The 17025-nt window shown below is 32.8% G+C and overlaps 2 protein-coding genes across 24 annotated transcripts in view; one reads left to right on the plus strand and one right to left on the minus strand.

Annotated features, from left to right (window-relative positions):
• Positions 1-16587, minus strand: LOC139512204 (rab9 effector protein with kelch motifs-like). Of its 2 annotated transcripts, none has more exons than XM_071299627.1 (4): positions 16459-16587; positions 5257-6598; positions 2235-2555; positions 1-1801 (listed from the first exon to the last, which is right to left on the minus strand). In XM_071299627.1, exons 2-4 carry the CDS (start codon positions 6080-6082, stop codon positions 1590-1592), a joined length of 1359 nt encoding a protein of 452 aa, XP_071155728.1. In that variant the 5' UTR covers positions 6083-6598; positions 16459-16587; the 3' UTR covers positions 1-1589. The 2 variants fall into 2 exon arrangements, with proteins under 2 accessions (XP_071155728.1, XP_071155727.1); XM_071299626.1 differs by lacking the exon at positions 16459-16587 and adding an exon at positions 16210-16340.
• LOC139512202 (proto-oncogene vav-like) overlaps positions 16495-17025 on the plus strand; it is a 54054-nt gene continuing 53523 nt past the window's right edge. For all 22 annotated transcript variants that reach the window (XR_011662191.1, XR_011662192.1, XR_011662194.1 and 19 more), the window contains exon 1: positions 16495-16701. Coding sequence is in view for 9 of the 22 variants with exons in the window: in XM_071299618.1 (XP_071155719.1) it covers positions 16495-16701 (207 nt within the window). In the remaining 13 variants the exon portion in view is untranslated. The remainder of the gene's footprint in view (positions 16702-17025) is intronic.

Raw genomic sequence — 17025 nt, forward strand, 5'->3', positions numbered from 1 at the left:
TCATTTCTCGTTACTTTTAATGGTTTAAATCTATTATAATTTTACTACAGATCTGATGAAAATTCTTGAGACGCATGCAGGTAAAGTTAAATTACAGGCAGAACACATGTTGCATCAATATAGTCATACATTCTAAATCTCAATGGTTAAAACCATCAAATTGAAAGCTACACTTACAGAAACTGGTTTTGACACAAGACAACTTTTTACACCATACATTCGATAATTATGATTTAGATATGATTTTAAAAAAAAAATTCTCTAATTTTTGTGCTATTTTCACATTTCCTGACCGGTGTGAGAAAAATATTTCTCCTCACTAGTGAAAAATCTGTTCTCGGCAAATAATTGGTCGAAATTTGATTATGACGTCTAAATGTTTTGTTTTCCTCTGAATTTTTCTATTGTGACGTCATGAAAAAAGGCGACCATGCCTGATGACGTCGCATATAAAGAACACAAATTTCTGAAAATCTTTGAAAAAGAAGGATAAAAATCATTAGAGAAACAGATTCCTACACTATAACTCGTGTATATATGTTATTAATCTGTCAGTAATTACAGTGTTTCTGTTTTATTTTTATATCATATTTTAAACAGTTTTGAAGGTGCAAATAAAATTGCAATACATTGATACCAAAAGTCCTTGCAGAGTAAATGTCTTTAAAAAAACTTTCAGATAGCAAAGAGTTAAACCTAGAAAAATTGACTAGTCTTTTGTTTGAGCAAATGTAAAATAGCATTTTTTTTCTATTACAGATTATATTCTTGACAGCAGTGTCACAACAGGATTTAACTTTATGAAAATGAAAAAAAAGTCAATTTGTTTCATAGCTAATTAATCCATGTATGCAGAACCCAAGCAAATATTTTGGCAAAAAACAGAGATTTGGCCTGTCCTAAACTATTAGAAAATCTATATAAAGAATTTGGTACCTTATTTTGAACATTAGCATTAGATATATATAATCATTAGAATCAGTGATCCTTTTTTAATTCTATTTATTAAATGTACAACATATTTGTTGATAGTCAGTTTCAAATTTAAGGTAAGGCTCTACTTAATACTCTGACAAGTTCATTTTGATTTCTAAATCATATTACAAAAGAGCCTGTGCCGTTCATTTAGATCCAAGAACAACTTTAACTCTGTGACTCTCCAACATTGAAGACTTTAAATTGATTCTAGGCTGAAATCTGTTCTTTTGTCATCTTGTATTGTTTATAAATTTTTGTTAACAAGATGCATCCATCATATTTGTACCCAATGATGTTTGTGATCAACTGTGGTTAAATTTCGCCCATTAGTTCCAGAAAAGAAGATTTTTGAAAAAGATCACAAATGATGGATGCATATTGATGAGAATAACTCACTTGGCTGTATGGGCCAGATGAACCATATAGCAAAGTAAAATAAATATTTGTCCTGGATCTGCTCATTTGACACATTTGTCTTACATGCAATTGTTCTATAATCTCTATAAATTCAGAAATTAAAAAAAATATACATCATTATTCATATATCTCTACTAATCAAACACTCATGTCATAAAACTTGTTTGTTCATATTGCTCATTGGACAAGTAGTTTCATTCCACCAAATACACCAGGGTATCATCAAAGATTTCTCCTTCTGTATCCATTCCACCATGTATAAGCACCATCTTCATTGTATGTTTAGATTTAATGAAGTCATTAAATACACTTGAAGTAGCACCTTCAGCTCTTGGAGTTTCTTCCTCGTCAGATAGATTTTCTCCTTCCTCAAGAGTTTGTATATCATTGCCTGTACTGGAACTTTCTGAAATAATTTAAAGAATCATGTTTATTTAACAACTTGTATGCTTTAAAACTTCTTTTTCAATCTGAACACTTTAAATCATGAAATAATATAAAAGGGGATCAATTTTAACAGGGAATATAAATGTGTCAGAAAGCATATGATACTAAACTGTAGATTTAATTTTCATGTGCCTGTTTCAAGTTGAAATCCTCATCGGTACATTTTGTGTGTTATACTCAATCTTTTTTCGTTAAAGTTATTCCATAAAAATATACATGGGACCAAGGAAAGGCAATATAACACCACCAACTGAACAAAGTATTTAGTCATGAAGGGGTTCAATTTCGATAGGTTAAAAACTTACAATGCTATTTTTGTCTTTTACAGATACAGCAAAAATAGTAAAACTAATAAGAGGTTCTAGTCATGCAATGAAAACTGTAATACAAACCATAATTATATTCATGATAGCTTTCTCTGGAGCCAGCACTGCCAACTTGTCGACTTCCTGGTCTAGAACTTGCACTTTCTGGTAACTGTCGATCTCTAGAACTTGCACTGCCAATAGTACTACTGCTCCTAGAACTGGCACTTCCAGGCTTCATAGCAAGTTCTAGAATTTCTTGTGCATGTTTTGAGGTCTCCAAAACATCTGTATTTTCACTAGTAGTTGATGGAAGATCTCTTGATAGTTCTATAGTACACATACCAAAGTCGAGACGACATGTTGGTGTTGGTCCAGCTAATTCTATCTTACACCAAGTTTTACAGCCTGGAATATGAACGATAACAGTGACTGACACTTTATTAATCATGACATTGCAGAATTTGCTGATTTAGTCATGCTTCTGTTAGTGTTATATAATTTTGAGTTAAGCTTAAGGTTGATTAAATTTTATCTCGAAGATTTTTTTATCAATACTAAGGAAAGATCTGGTTATTTTTTTCAAATTTGCAGATTTCCCAATTTTCAATCTTTTTAAGTACATGTATACAATACTTTACAAGGTGATTCAGTTTATTTCTCTTGCTGGCATAAAATATTACGTGAATCACTGCAAAACAGTTCACCTCACATGATAATTTTGAACTGAATCAACTTGTGTGTACATACTGTAACACCTGAACCAAAACAGCTGCAAGGCTAAAAATTTAAATTTGACATGTTATGCATGGTTATAAATTATCATCTAAAATGTTTGGAATTTTATTTAAAAGGTAACACAAGTGGCTTATTCCAAAATCTGTCAATTTCTATTTTTTTTTTTTCTTCAAATTTTAAAAGCTCATGATCAGAATAGCATTATCCATCAAATTATATAAACCAATTTTATGTCTTATACTCTGTATACATTTTGTATCTATAACAGGCAGGCATTACCTGTGAAAGGGGACGAAGTCATATGATTATTTTTTAATTCAAACATATCTGAATTTCAAAACGGAAATACCGTAAAGTTTCTGATTTTGGTTCTGTTGTAAGGGATTTTAGTTGTGACGTTATTTAAGTTATGACGTCATATGCAATGTTAACAAAGAAACGCTATCATTAGGTAACGTTATTTCATATCAAGGAATTAGGGACGACATCAAAAGATCGATGTAGGATAAAAAACTTAAATCAAATAGTTTGGGGGGGAGGGGGTGTCAGTGAAAAAACTATGTGAATTAAGTTTTTTATCCTACATTGAACTTTTGATGTCATCCCTTATTAAAAATGAAATTGATATTGCGTTCCTTCCTATTTTATACTAGACTGATAAATATATATTTTACTCAAAGTTTCATGCAAACGAGACCGGGAAAAGGAAGAACATTGTAGATTTCTGCGCAGATGTGGGAATTCAAAACATGACATAAAAAAGTTTGAACGATTTTGAGTTCATTAGTACAATGAAAATTTCGTGAAAATTTTCCCTATTTTTTTTTTTTTATTTTTTATTGAATTTTCTACTGTTATTGGGGACACACTTATACCAAGTAAAAATAATTTCAAATCTAGGTTATCATTCATCTAAAAAAAACACTACATGTATTATAGGCTTCTTTCCCCCAGTCATGCCTGAGTATGCTATGTGTTTCATATGGTTCTTTTCCCCCAGTATGCTATGAGTATGTGTTTCATTTGATCCTATAAAATCAATTTGGTGACTTTGGTCACATACAATATAGATTGTATGTTGATAATGAATATGTTTTGATTGACATAATTTGAGAAAGAATAATTTCCTTTTTGTCACTATGTTGGAGGTCTATATGCATAAATTCCTTCATAAATCAGTCAAATTCAACTTATACTGATTGCTAGAATTTAGAAAAGTTGTTCTCTGAACAATTTTAATTAAATTTCTTTTAACTGAGTTGCAAGTGATCTTTAAGATGCAGAGAGAGTGTTGCACTCTCCCTGCAAACGTCACCATTCCGAAAGGAAAGTTGCTTATTTACACAGCTTGAAAAGGAAAAGGGATGCCAAACTTTGGCAAGGGTTTTACTAAAGTAATATATCTATAACCTATACTATATAGGTTTAGTATGACATCCATTATTACTATACTAGTATACAATTTTTTTAAGGGGCAAGCTGAAGGAAGCCTACGAGTACAGGAGTTTCTCGCTACATTAAAGACCCATTGGTGGCCTTCGGCTGTTGTCTACTCTATGGTCGGGTTGTTGTCGCTTTGACACATTCCCCATTTCCTTTCTCAATTTTATTAGTTATCATTGAAAGGATATTTATGGCAAACTAAACAACTTATCTAAACTAATGAAACAGAAAATTAACGAAACTGAAAAATTTCAGTTCTATCTAAAATGGTATTAACTAATAACTAGTATATCTATGCTATATACATGATATAAGTGCATTTTTACAAAATTTTATCATTGAATGAAATAACAAGGAAGAAGACAAATTATTCCATTGAGTGGTTAAAAATAGAACATACTTCAACCAGGAAGATATCTATTGATTTTTGTAATAGAACCATATTCCAAAAATAGAACATGACAGAAAGGGGTCTGTTAAGTAACTGAGAACAAATTACCTTGTGCTAAAAATAGATCAAGAAAGACATTTATTGATTTCTGTGGTATTCTAATAGTAATTGAAAGCAGTAACAAGTCTGTTAAATATCTGAAATTTCTTACTGTCCTTTTTTTGTTTATTTTTAAAAAGATTTACAAGATAAAATGTTTTTATCGACAAAATCTGATAAAATTCAGGAAGTTCATCCTACACTTAACATCTATTCCTGTGAATTCATTATCATTAGTCGAATACCAATTTCTGTGATAAAATGGGTAAAAGTGAGCCAGAATTTATATGTCCAACTAAGTACAAATTTTCTTTCCTATATGCTTGTTTGCCCACTTAGTAAAAACTTGAAAATCAAATATCCTGAAAAATACAGGCAGTTTTTTTCTTCAATGTCTTCAATCTGCAAAAACAAATGAATCTACAGTAAAAAACTTACTTGTATCAAATCTGTACAGATCATCTAAAGCACCATCTCTGTTCATTCCACCACAAATAAACAACATGCTACCAACAGAAGTTCCACTGTGTCCAGCTCTTGCTGTGGGGTACACTTTTTTATTTTTGATATGGGACCAAGAATTTTTGGTCAGGTCTAAACAATGGAAGTCATCAAAGAAAGAAGATCGTGCCATTCCTCCGTGTAAATAAATCTGATTTCCACCAACACCAACCATCACATGACCATGTCTTGACTTGGGTGCATCTCCTTTAATGATCTTGGTGGACCAGGTTAATGAGATTGTATCGAAAAAATGAACTTGACGATCTTGAACTGGTTCAGCTTGTGAATGTCCTCCACTATACACAACTAATTTATCACCCACTAGTGAATTTGTATGAAAAGTTCGTGGAGTTGGAGGGTTCCCGGATACCTCGGCAGTGGACCATGTGTTTTTCACAGTGTCAAAAATCTGAACGTCATTCATATTGCCAGTGTTATCAGCACCACCAAAAATAAATATTTTTTCGGGACTACTCGGTGGAATAAATGCTGCATGTTCATACCGTGCCCTAAATCCAGGTAAATCCATAATATCCCACTGCATTGTGTTGAGATCAAGTACAAACGTATCACAGAATGCTCCACTGGGATTAGCACCACCTATGACATAAAGTTTTCCATTGTCATTCTCACCATTTCCTCTGATATAGGTGCAAGTGTGTCCAACACGTATTGATGGACAATCTCCAAATGTGGACAAAACATACCAAAGATCATGATTTGGAATTGTATCTGGTTCTAAAAATGGGTGAAGCTCCATGGTAGATTTGATTAGATGTTTGAGTTTTTTTGTTCAATTAGAAAATTTAATAAACTGAGCTAGAGATTCCTTGATGAGACAATATCAAAACTTGAGCATGCAGTTCAAGCAAAGGACTGACCACTATTAAAGTTAGTACAGAAATGATAAATGTTTGAAATTAATGATAGCAAAGCTAAAAATATATATACAGCTAGGCAGAAATTACATCAAACTATACTACATATGGTTGATTGGACTGGTGTTGTATCAGTTTTTAAATTCTGTATAGTTTTTTTCTTAGCAACCACTCCAGAGTTCCCATAGTGACTGAAATCAACATGTGCTTGGCCACCTGAAGCAGAATGATCTGTAAAACTACGTCTCTTTAATTCAAGTTGAGAATCACGCTTTTTTCGTTGTTGCTGTTGAAATATCATCAGCGATGTATCTTCGTATCTTTGATGCACAAAATAGGAGGAGTCATAATAAGATGGTGTCTTACTCATTGGTAATAAACTTTCATCCTTTTTTCACCTAAAAAAAAAAAATTTACATGTAAAATAGATCATCAAAATTCATATACATGTATACACTGAAAAGCATACATGCATATCAGGATTTGGGTTCTTATTGTCAAATATTGTTATTCAGTTAAATAGTCATATCTGAATAAGAACTTGGAAGGAGATACAAAATCCTTGAAGTATAATATTGGTTTCTGTAAGATTACAAAATTATATTTCCTTCTTTTCTTCATTTTAGTTTAATTAGCATATTGTGAATGACATCTTAATATGCAAAAGCATCAAATTCAATTGATCAAATAATGAATTTTATGCTTCTAAGGTACACGATAGAAAATAATATGCAAAATGTGAAAAATAAAGGGCAAAAAAAGTATAGAGAATATGGGGTGCTTAAAGGGGCACTAGCTACAAGATATATGAAAAACCTAATATATTATTTTTTTGGCTCAATCAGTAATAAAATACAAATAGTGAATTAATAATTCCTTTTAAGTAGCCAATAAGGTTCAATTTTGTCAAAATAAGCAAAAAAATATTGATTATGAATTATTCACTTGCAAGTGAATAATTTGACCTCATTGAATCTGTATTCATGTGAACTTTAATTTAACCCCTTAGCTTCAGATGGATAACATGTGAATTGTATGTGTAAAGTTATTTAAAGGAAGGATGTCAACATTGAAAGTGAAACAAAGGTACGGTTAATCATTGACTGATTCGATCCACAAATAAACATTCTAATACAGGTAACTAGAGGCTCTAAAGAGCATGTGTCGCTCACCTTGGTCTATGTGAATATTAAAGAAAGCAGATGGATTCATGACAAAATTGTGTTTTGGTGATGGTGATGTGTTTGTACATCTTACTTTACCGAACATTCTTGCTGCTTAAAATGATCTCTATCTATAATGAACTTGGCCCATCAGTTTCAGTGGGAAATGTTAGGAAAAATTTACAAATTTTATGAAAATTGTTAAAAATTGACTATAAAGAACAATAACTCCTAAGGGGGTCAATTGACCATTTCGGTCATGTTGACTTATTTGTAAATCTTACTTTGCTGAACATTATTGTTGTTTACAGTTTATCTCTATCAATAATAATATTCAAGATAATGACCAAAAACAGCAAAATTTCCTTAAAACTAACAATTCAGGGTCAGCAACCCAACAACAGGTTGTCCGATTGATCTAAAAATTTCTGAGCAGATAAATGTTGACCTGATAAACAATTTTACCCCATGTCAGATTTGCTCTAAATGCTTTGGGTTTTTAGTTATAAGCCAAAAACTGCATTTTACCCCATGTTCTATTTTTAGCCATGGTGGCCATCTTGGTTGGATGGCTGGGTCACCGGACACATTTTTTAAACTACTAACCCAAAAGATGATTGTGGCCAAGTTTGGATTAATTTGGCCAAGTAGTTTCAGAGGAGAAGATTTTTGTAAAAGATTACTAAGATTTACGAAAAATGGTTAAAAATTGACTATAAAGGGCAATAACTCCTAAAGTGGTCAACTGACCATTTCAGTCATGTTGACTTATTTGTAAACCTTACTTTGCTGAACATTATTGCTGTTTATAGTTTATCTCTATCTATAATAATATTCAAGATAATAACCAAAAAGAGCAAAATTTCCTTAAAATGACTAATTCAGGGCCAGCAACCCAACAATGGGTTGTCCGATTCATCTGAAAATTTTAGGGCAGATAGATCTTGAACTGATAAACAATTTTACCCCAACGTCAGATTTGCTCTAAATGCTTTGGGTTTTGAGTTATAAGCCAAAAACTGCATTTTACCCCATGTTCTATTTTTAGCCATGGCGGCCATCTTGGTTTGATGGCCGGGTCACCAGACACATTTTTCAAACTATTAACCCAAAAGAAGATTGTGGCCAAGTTTGGATTAATTTTGCCCAGTAGTTTCAGAGGAGAAGATTTTTGTAAAAGATTACTAAGATTTACGAAAAATGGTTAAAAATTGACTATAAAGGGCAATAACTCCTAAAGGGGTCAACTGACCATTTCAGTCATGTTGACTTATTTGTAAATCTTACTTTGCTGAACATTATTGCTGTTTACTGTTTATCTCTATCTATAATAATATTCAAGATAATAACCAAAAAGAGCAAAATTTCCTTAAAATTACTAATTCAGGGGCAGCAACCCAACAACGGGTTATTCGATTCATCTGAAAATTTCAGGGCAGATAGATCTTCACCTGTTTAACAATTCTTCCCCAGTAAGATTTGCTCTAAATGCTTTGGTTTTTGAGTTAGAAGCCAAAAACTGCTTTTTACCCCTATGTTCTATTTTTAGCCATGGCGGCCATCTTGGTTGGTTGGCGGGGTCACGCCACACATTTTTTAAACTAGATACCCCAATGATGATTGTGGCTAAGTTTGGTTTCATTTGGCCCAGTAGTTTCAGAGGAGAAGATTTTTGTAAAAGTTAACGACGACGGACGACGGACGATGGACGCAAAGTGATGGGAAAAGCTCACTTGGCCCTTCGGGCCAGGTGAGCTAAAAATAATGATAAACATTTATTTTTTATCTGTAATATGAAATTAAACAGACCTAGAATAATTCAACAGCATGTCTATATTTATGTTTACATCGCTTATATGGTCATCGGATGACTATAGAGGTCAACTCTATAAATAATTAGATGGTGTCTAGACTCAAATACACACGAAACAAAGCTACGTATTTTCATGTCTGTGCCTTGTTTATTGTTTTATTTAGACTTTTAATAGTTTGGATAAATGTTTTACATTGTTATAAATTAAATATGAAAATTTACTTAGAATCGGTGAACATGAATTTGTCAGCTAGTGCCCCTTTACATATAAAGAATAGAGAATAATAGAGAATAATGGGCAAAAAAATATAGAATAGAAAAATGTGGTCTAAAAAAAGAATAAAGAAATGTTAGACCACTATCTTTACCCTCCTAAATGGTGTTGTCGAAATTATCGTAATGTATCTAATCATTTCTATCCCTTTCTAAGACAAAAGCTGACACATTTTCACACATTTATTTATGAGTCACAGTAGAAGAGACAGAATTTTGTTATCATTGACAGATACTGGGAATCAATATTAAATTATGGAACAATAAATAGAATACAATGATGAGTCTTACACAATCAATATTTTGTTTCATCAAATTGTGCATTTTCAATTTCCTTGCATAGATTTTTCCTAGTGTTCCTAAGAAACTGAAAAATTGAAACCATTTCCAATGTAAGTATTCTAAACTATGCAGAATTCCTAAAATTTCCTAAAGAATCAACTTAAATCTTGAATTGTAGTAAAAAAAAAAAAAAAACCCTCTCAATATGGTTCAAATATGACAATTCCCATTTTTACTTCTGTTTTAAATTATATATATATAACCTGTCCCTGAGGATGAAGATCATGATATAAATCACTATTATGTGATCTATCAATTTGCCTAAGATTTCATCACTTAGACAATTTGAAATGATATTGGACTACCGATATTCATTACATTTTTATGTAAATATGTGTAGGTGGTACCAGTAGGATAATCAAAGAAACAATCCTTTTCCTCTATCAAAATTAATCATCTTTCTAAAATCCATGTCAAAAGAAATTATCTTTCTAAAATCCATGTCAAAAGAAATTACTTTTCCTTTCCTATTGTTTAATGTCCTTTTCTTAATTGTAATGTTTCAAAATGTGAAAGAACAATACATACATATTAGGTAAACAGGAAATTGACGAGAGATGAATCTGAAATCTTGTCACACTGATAAATATGCTGACATGAAGCCCGATAACAAATTTCAGGAAACAGTTATTTGTAGTTTTCTAGAACTGATTGATTAATTAGTTTTTAGTGTCACCACATGACCACAATCAGCATGATTTCGTGGCAGTGAGTTTTGGTTTTTGGAGGAAGCAGGAGTGCCTCTGCATAGAAAAAAAATAAAGTATTGGTATTATGTCTAGAATATATAAGTTTTTGGAAAACAAGAAGTTGATGAGCAACAAATCTGGAAACATGTCAAACAGTAGATATCAACCTGACATGGAAGCCTGATAACAAATTTCAGTTCCTTAGAAAAATGTGATGAAATTTTAAATTGGACGGTCAGACATATATGTACAAGCTGATGGATTGACAGATGGATAGACAGGATAAAACAGTATCCCCCACCCCCTTAGGAGCAGGGGTATAATAACGATAAATATTACTAAATCATTAACATGTTACTACATGCATCAAAATAAAATAACGAAAAAGCTTACCATAAAATCATGAAAATTGTTAAATTTTGTTTGCTGAGATTAACTTGTACCAGTACATGCAGTATTTTCTAATTAATTTCTTTTTTAACAATTTAATAGTATGTAGGTGGTTTAAAAAAGATTGTGTTTATCTCATCAGTGGATACTGGAGATAAACCTTCTTTGTAGTTTGTAAAACATAACCTTTATATAATTTAAAATACTAACAGGAAATAAATAATGATTTCATAATTTTGATAACCATGGCTATTAACATAAATAATAGATAGCAATTGTAGTAAAATTGTTGTTACACTCGATTAGCTCCAACCTACATTTACCTACACTAAATTGAATCAGAAATACAAAAATATAATATGTAATCCAAAATAGCTTCACTCCAAAAAATAGGATTGAAAATTTTGAAGAGTACAAGATAAACAAAGTGTTGTATACATGTAGGGTTGGAATCCCGCTAACATGTTTAACCCCGCCACATATTTATGTATGTGCCTGTCCCAAGTGAGGAGCCTGTAATTCATTGGTTGTCATTTGTTTATGTGTTACATATTTGTTTTTTGTTCATTTTTTTTTACATAAATAAGGTTGTTAGTTTTCTCGTTTCAATTGTTTTACATTGTCTTATCGGGGTCTTTTATAGCTGACTATGCAGTATGGGCTTTGCTCATTGTTGAAGGCCGTACGGTTACCTATAGTTGTTAATGTCTGTGTCATTTTGGTCTTTTGTGGATAGTTGTCTCATTGGCAATCATACCACATCTTCTTTTTTATATTCACATACCTCCTTGATCTTTACTTGTTATCCTGTGGATTTCATTATTATCCATAGAATACCAATTATTGTGGAGTTAATGGGTGAAGGTCAACCACAAATCTAAATGATCAACAATGTATAAGTCTACTATAGACTTGTATACAGACTTTGAGAAACCATGACCTACTTGACTTAATCCACTTCGTCCCATTGGGGACATAGGGCGACCACAGTTTGAGAAACCATGAATTGAAGAATCTAACAAAATCCAAGAATCTAACAAAATCCATGAGAATTTGGTGCCAACAAAAAATGAATGAAAATATGAGTAAGGGAGATATGGAGTTTTGTCAATGAGACAGCAATCTGAAAATAAACACATTAAACTTAGAAATGAGAATGGAAAAGGGTAATATGTTAAAGACACATACATACGTTATACCATATTTATACACAAGCTTCCCATTTTGGTGCTTAACTTTATGCTTAATTGAATTTTAAAATTCAGTGTAAGAGATTTTAAATTAAAATTATAAATAAACTGTTTTTATCGAAACTTTAAATAAAACAGTATTATCCCACTTTCAACATAGTTCAATTACATGTATTAGAAATACAAGCAATAAATCAGCCAAATAGTGAAGAACCTTAAGCTTGTGTAAGTCAATTCTATTGAAGTATTTATCTAGATCAATCATGCATGCTATGATGTACCGACTTAAATATTCTGGATAACATTTCATTCCTTTACAGGCCCCACCTTTTATAAATATGTTACACATACTGTCTGCACGACATACTTTTGCATTTTTTATCTTCAATCTGTTGAATTCTTTGGTTGGAGTGAGATTTCATCGATATAAAAGAACTTTCTCTACTTGGTTTTGTTAAACAAAATGTTTTAAGAAAAAAACTTATACAAAATGAAGTTAAAATGTGCTGTACACCATATTCAAAAAATTTACTACATTGTAGAAATCAGGAACAGAGATCCTATTGTTACCTGCTATATCATGTATGTGATTATCAATAGTCTGTTATAAGGTGCACATGTAAAACAAGAGAGAACATGCTGAAATGTCTTGCTCACACATCAAACTATCATCATTTGATGATTAAATTTTTGTTGAAAGTCTGTAATACGAATTTTTAACTAAACTTGTACTACTATAATTGTCACATACACTTAACATTACCAATTGCAATGATCAATGAAAATGAAGTCAAGGTCAGATAAACAATGTCAGATATGAACCATGAGTGCTAGAATCCAGATAGACATGAACACCTTACAATCATTCCATACACCAAATGTTATTGACCTTTAATTTGCTAATATTACATGTATGTGATAAACTAACAAAACCATAAAAACTTATTACCGGTATACCCTTTTAACTCATTAGCATGCCTCACTTGAGGTGTTCAGTTTACATGTACAGATGACCGATGATCATGTACAAAATAATTATATATAATTCAGTTCATTTAATACTGCAGTCCCACTAGGCCATGATCGCACTACAATCTGTGAACCAGATGCTCTGCAGGACGCAGCTTTATACGACCGCAGAGGGTCGAACCCCGAACAGTTGGGGCAAGTATGGACACAACATTCAAGCTTGATACAGCTCTGAATTTGGATTGTGATTAAATAGTTAACACAGCAAAGGTTTCTGACACAGAATTAATGTGGTCTAATGAACTTAAATTATTTTTTGTTTTGCTTTTGAGCAATACACTATCATGACTATGCTGTTGAATATAAATCCCCTCCAAAAAAATATTTGAAGAAAAATTCTTTTTAATTTCTGAAATCTGAAATGTGAAATTTTTTATCCCCCTACCCTCCCCATTTTTAAAATAACTTAGTCATGGTTAAAATTAATATTATCAACAGTAACTTCTAAAAATAAATTTACAGCTACACATCTCAAGACAATTATCACTTCCTTTAACATAATTTTCAAGCAGTGTAAGGGAGGTAATCAAGTAATCAAACATATATAAAACAGTATTCTTTAAATTTTGATTGGAAATGGATTACCTCCCTTACACTGCTTTTAAATTGTCTAAATTGTCCTTTAACCAGAAAAACCCTTGTCCCCCCCTTTTTGCACCATAATTGCTTATTGATTTGATCCATAACCCCTATGACCATCCCTTTGTAGTATGGGATCTTATGGTATAATTTCAGAAAGATTTATACACTTAAACACAAGTTATTGACTGAAAACTACAAAAATGCTTATTTGGGCCCTTTTTTGGCCGCTCACTTGAAATGATTGTTGAAACCCCCCTTGGAGCAAGAACCCCAAAACTCAATTCCATTCTTTCATTTGTAGTAAGAAACCTTGTAGTATAATTTCAGAGAGATCCATACACTTAAACACAAGTTATTGTCTGTAAACTTGAAAAATGCTTCTTTTTGGATCTTTTTTTGCCCCTTATTCCTAAATGTTCAGGGATATAAACTCCAAACTGACACCCAGCCTTCCCTTCACTATATGGAACCTTGTGGTACAATGTCAGAGAGATCCATACAGTCAAACATAAGTAATTGTCCTGAAACTTCAAAAATGCTTGTTTTTGGCCCTTAATTCCTAGACGATAACCCTTAAAATAAATCCCAACCTTCTACTTAATGGTATAAACATTGTGGTACAATTTCAGAGTTATTGAAATACTTATACACAACTTATTGTCCTGAAACTAGATAAATGTATGTTTTCTGCCCCATATGGGCCCCTAATTCCTAAACCAATGGGACCATAACCCCTAAAATCAATCCCAACCTTCCTTTTGTGGTTATAAACATTGTGTTACAATTTTATTGATTTCTATTTACTTATACTAAAGTTATTATCCGGAAACCAATCGTCTTCGGAAGACGCTGATGACGAAGACGTATTACCAATATTCTACCGCAAAATTTTTGCGGTCATATAAAAAAATGCAAATTTTGATGTTCATAGTACGATCAAGTAGATTGCAGTAAGGTCGTTTCAAGGTCGTGGTGAGGTCTTCAAGATTGTGATGAGCGTGGCCAACTTTGAACATGTTCAAACCACTGTGGTGCGGTCGTGGCAAAATCAGGTCATAGTAGAAGCGTAGTGAGAGCGCAGTTAGGTCATATTAAAATCGCAAAGGTTGCTGTACCATCCTAGCGAGAGCGTATCGAAAGCATGATTCTAGTCGAAGAGACTGCACTACGATCTCACAGCCACGTTATTATGACCTCACTACGACCATCCCGTTCTCACAGCGATCCAACTACGCATCCACTATGACTAAACCATGTTAACACCATGCTGTTCAAGACCATATTATGATTCTACCATGCCCTTTCCGTCCTCATCATGACCTTCTTATGACCTGACTACATTTGATTCATACGTCAACCATCATTCTAATTGTCATTTTCACATAAAATGTATAAAATCTCTCCAGGTTTTGTTTGTCTATATGTAATTAGACTTCTTGTCCATTAAGGCATTTTCTCTTTCGGCACAACCATGCTACTTGTTTTTATATAGATTAGACTGTTGGTTTTCCCGTTTGAATGGTTTTACACAGGTAATTTTTTTGGCCCTTTATAGCTTGCTGTTTCGGTGTGAGCCAAGGCTCTGTGTTGAAGGCCGTACCTTGGCCTATAATGGTTTGTTTTTATGAATTGTTACTAGTACTTGGATGGAGAGTTGTCTCATTGGCACTCATACCACATCTTCCTATATCTATTGACACATCTGTGTCATCTCTGCTGTCATTCACTAAAATATAGTCATTTGAGCTTTAAGGACCAACAATAGGTTGTAATTTAGGTTGGATTGGTCGGTGCGACATCTCTGCTTGATCAGGATTCGTTACTATCAGAGCTCCCTCTGCCTCTACATCAACCCCTACCACCATGCCCACTTGTTCTAGTATATTTTGGTGGCATGACTGTATTGATTCCACTAAATCTACGTATTAATCAGAAATAGAAGGAACGGAACTGTATTTATATGGAACACGCTTTTGCTGAGAACGTAGTAAGATCGCGGTATGAACGTAGTATAATCGTAGTAAAAATGTGCTATAATCGCAGTAGAAGCGTGTAAGATCGTCTTGATAACTCGTTGTATGGTAGTAGTGAGAACGTGATGAGCGTAGAAAGATTTTGATAAGCGTAGTGAGGTCGCAGAATAAGCGCAGTGAGAACGTGGTATAATCGTAGCGGGATCGCTGAAGAAGTGTAACGAGGAATAGTAGCATAGTGAAAGTAACAGAAATTTACATTTTCATGCTGCTTATAGCGCGACGTCACCCCGATCTGAATTTATTTTCATTGGCCCTTAAACCAATCTAAAGTGAACCGTTTTTAATCAATTAAAATGTCCTAGTGTGAACAGGTTCTTATAGAATGCATTTATAGTCATTTTAGTGACTATTAATTTATACATCATTCAAGTTGAGCTGATGGTGATGCATGATCTTTTGGGTAAACAGTTAGACTTTGTATTTTAGTTCTATTTGATACCATATAGTTTTGTAGGTAATTGTCTGCTGAACAAATTCATAAGGAATAAACAAGCCTAATTACCTGGAAATAGTTTCTGCTATGATCTTTGAAGAGATATTTCTTGTGAAGCAGGAAGGCCTTAGAAACAAGAAGCAGTGTGCTCAGTAAGGGCACCTGCATGTAAAGCTAAGGTTTATATTTTCGTATAAAAAATTGTTGATGGAATAGCTAATTTTTTAACGATTTTTATGTAGTATAAACCAACATAATTTGACTTTTTTAATTGAGACAGTTCTACTGAAATACATTTATGAATGTATAATCATATACAGTTAAGTTCCGGGTCAAGGAATCCGTGAAGATAAAATGGCGGACGAGTGGCGACAGTGTGCGAACTGGTTGGTTCGCTGTCACATTTTGCCAGATGACCACAAAACGACAGGACCAGATGCTTCAGCATTCGACTTAGCACAGGCTTTACGTGATGGTGTTTTGATTTGTCATTTACTGAATAATCTTAGTCCAAATGTGGTTGACCTGAAGGATTTCAGCCCAAGACCTCAACTTTCCCAGGTTTGTTTTGTTTTCGTTTCGATCAGTTTTTATTAAAATAAGAAAAAATGATTTAAATGTAATTGAATATAAGACGTATTGAAATATTTCTCCTGAATTTGCATAATAAAAAATCAAAAAGTAAACCAAGAGATAAGGATTTGGAAAGAGGCCAATCGGATCTATTTTCACTTCCTGATGTAAATTGCTGTAAATAAACAAATATAGAAACCATGCACTCGTGATCTTTTATCCAATTTTTACAGGGTTTATTAATAGGTGCATATCAGCAATATTAATCTGAATCCCCCCATTCAAATTCACAATGCAGACATGGCAAATATT

Source organism: Mytilus edulis, chromosome 2 (genome assembly GCF_963676685.1).
Source record: "Mytilus edulis chromosome 2, xbMytEdul2.2, whole genome shotgun sequence".
In the NCBI taxonomy this organism is placed as follows: Eukaryota; Metazoa; Mollusca; class Bivalvia; order Mytilida; family Mytilidae; genus Mytilus; species Mytilus edulis.

Bases quoted from the DNA above. Each gene is read 5' to 3' on its own strand.
- LOC139512204 (XM_071299627.1), bottom strand. From the start codon at position 6,082: ATGGAGCTTCACCCATTTTTAGAACCAGATACAATTCCAAATCATGAT. The intron at 2,556-5,256 runs GTAAGTTTTTTA...TTCATATTCCAG, and splicing joins TCTGTACAGATTTGATACAA to GCTGTAAAACTTGGTGTAAG. The intron at 1,802-2,234 runs GTTTGTATTACA...AAATTATTTCAG, and splicing joins CTATCATGAATATAATTATG to AAAGTTCCAGTACAGGCAAT.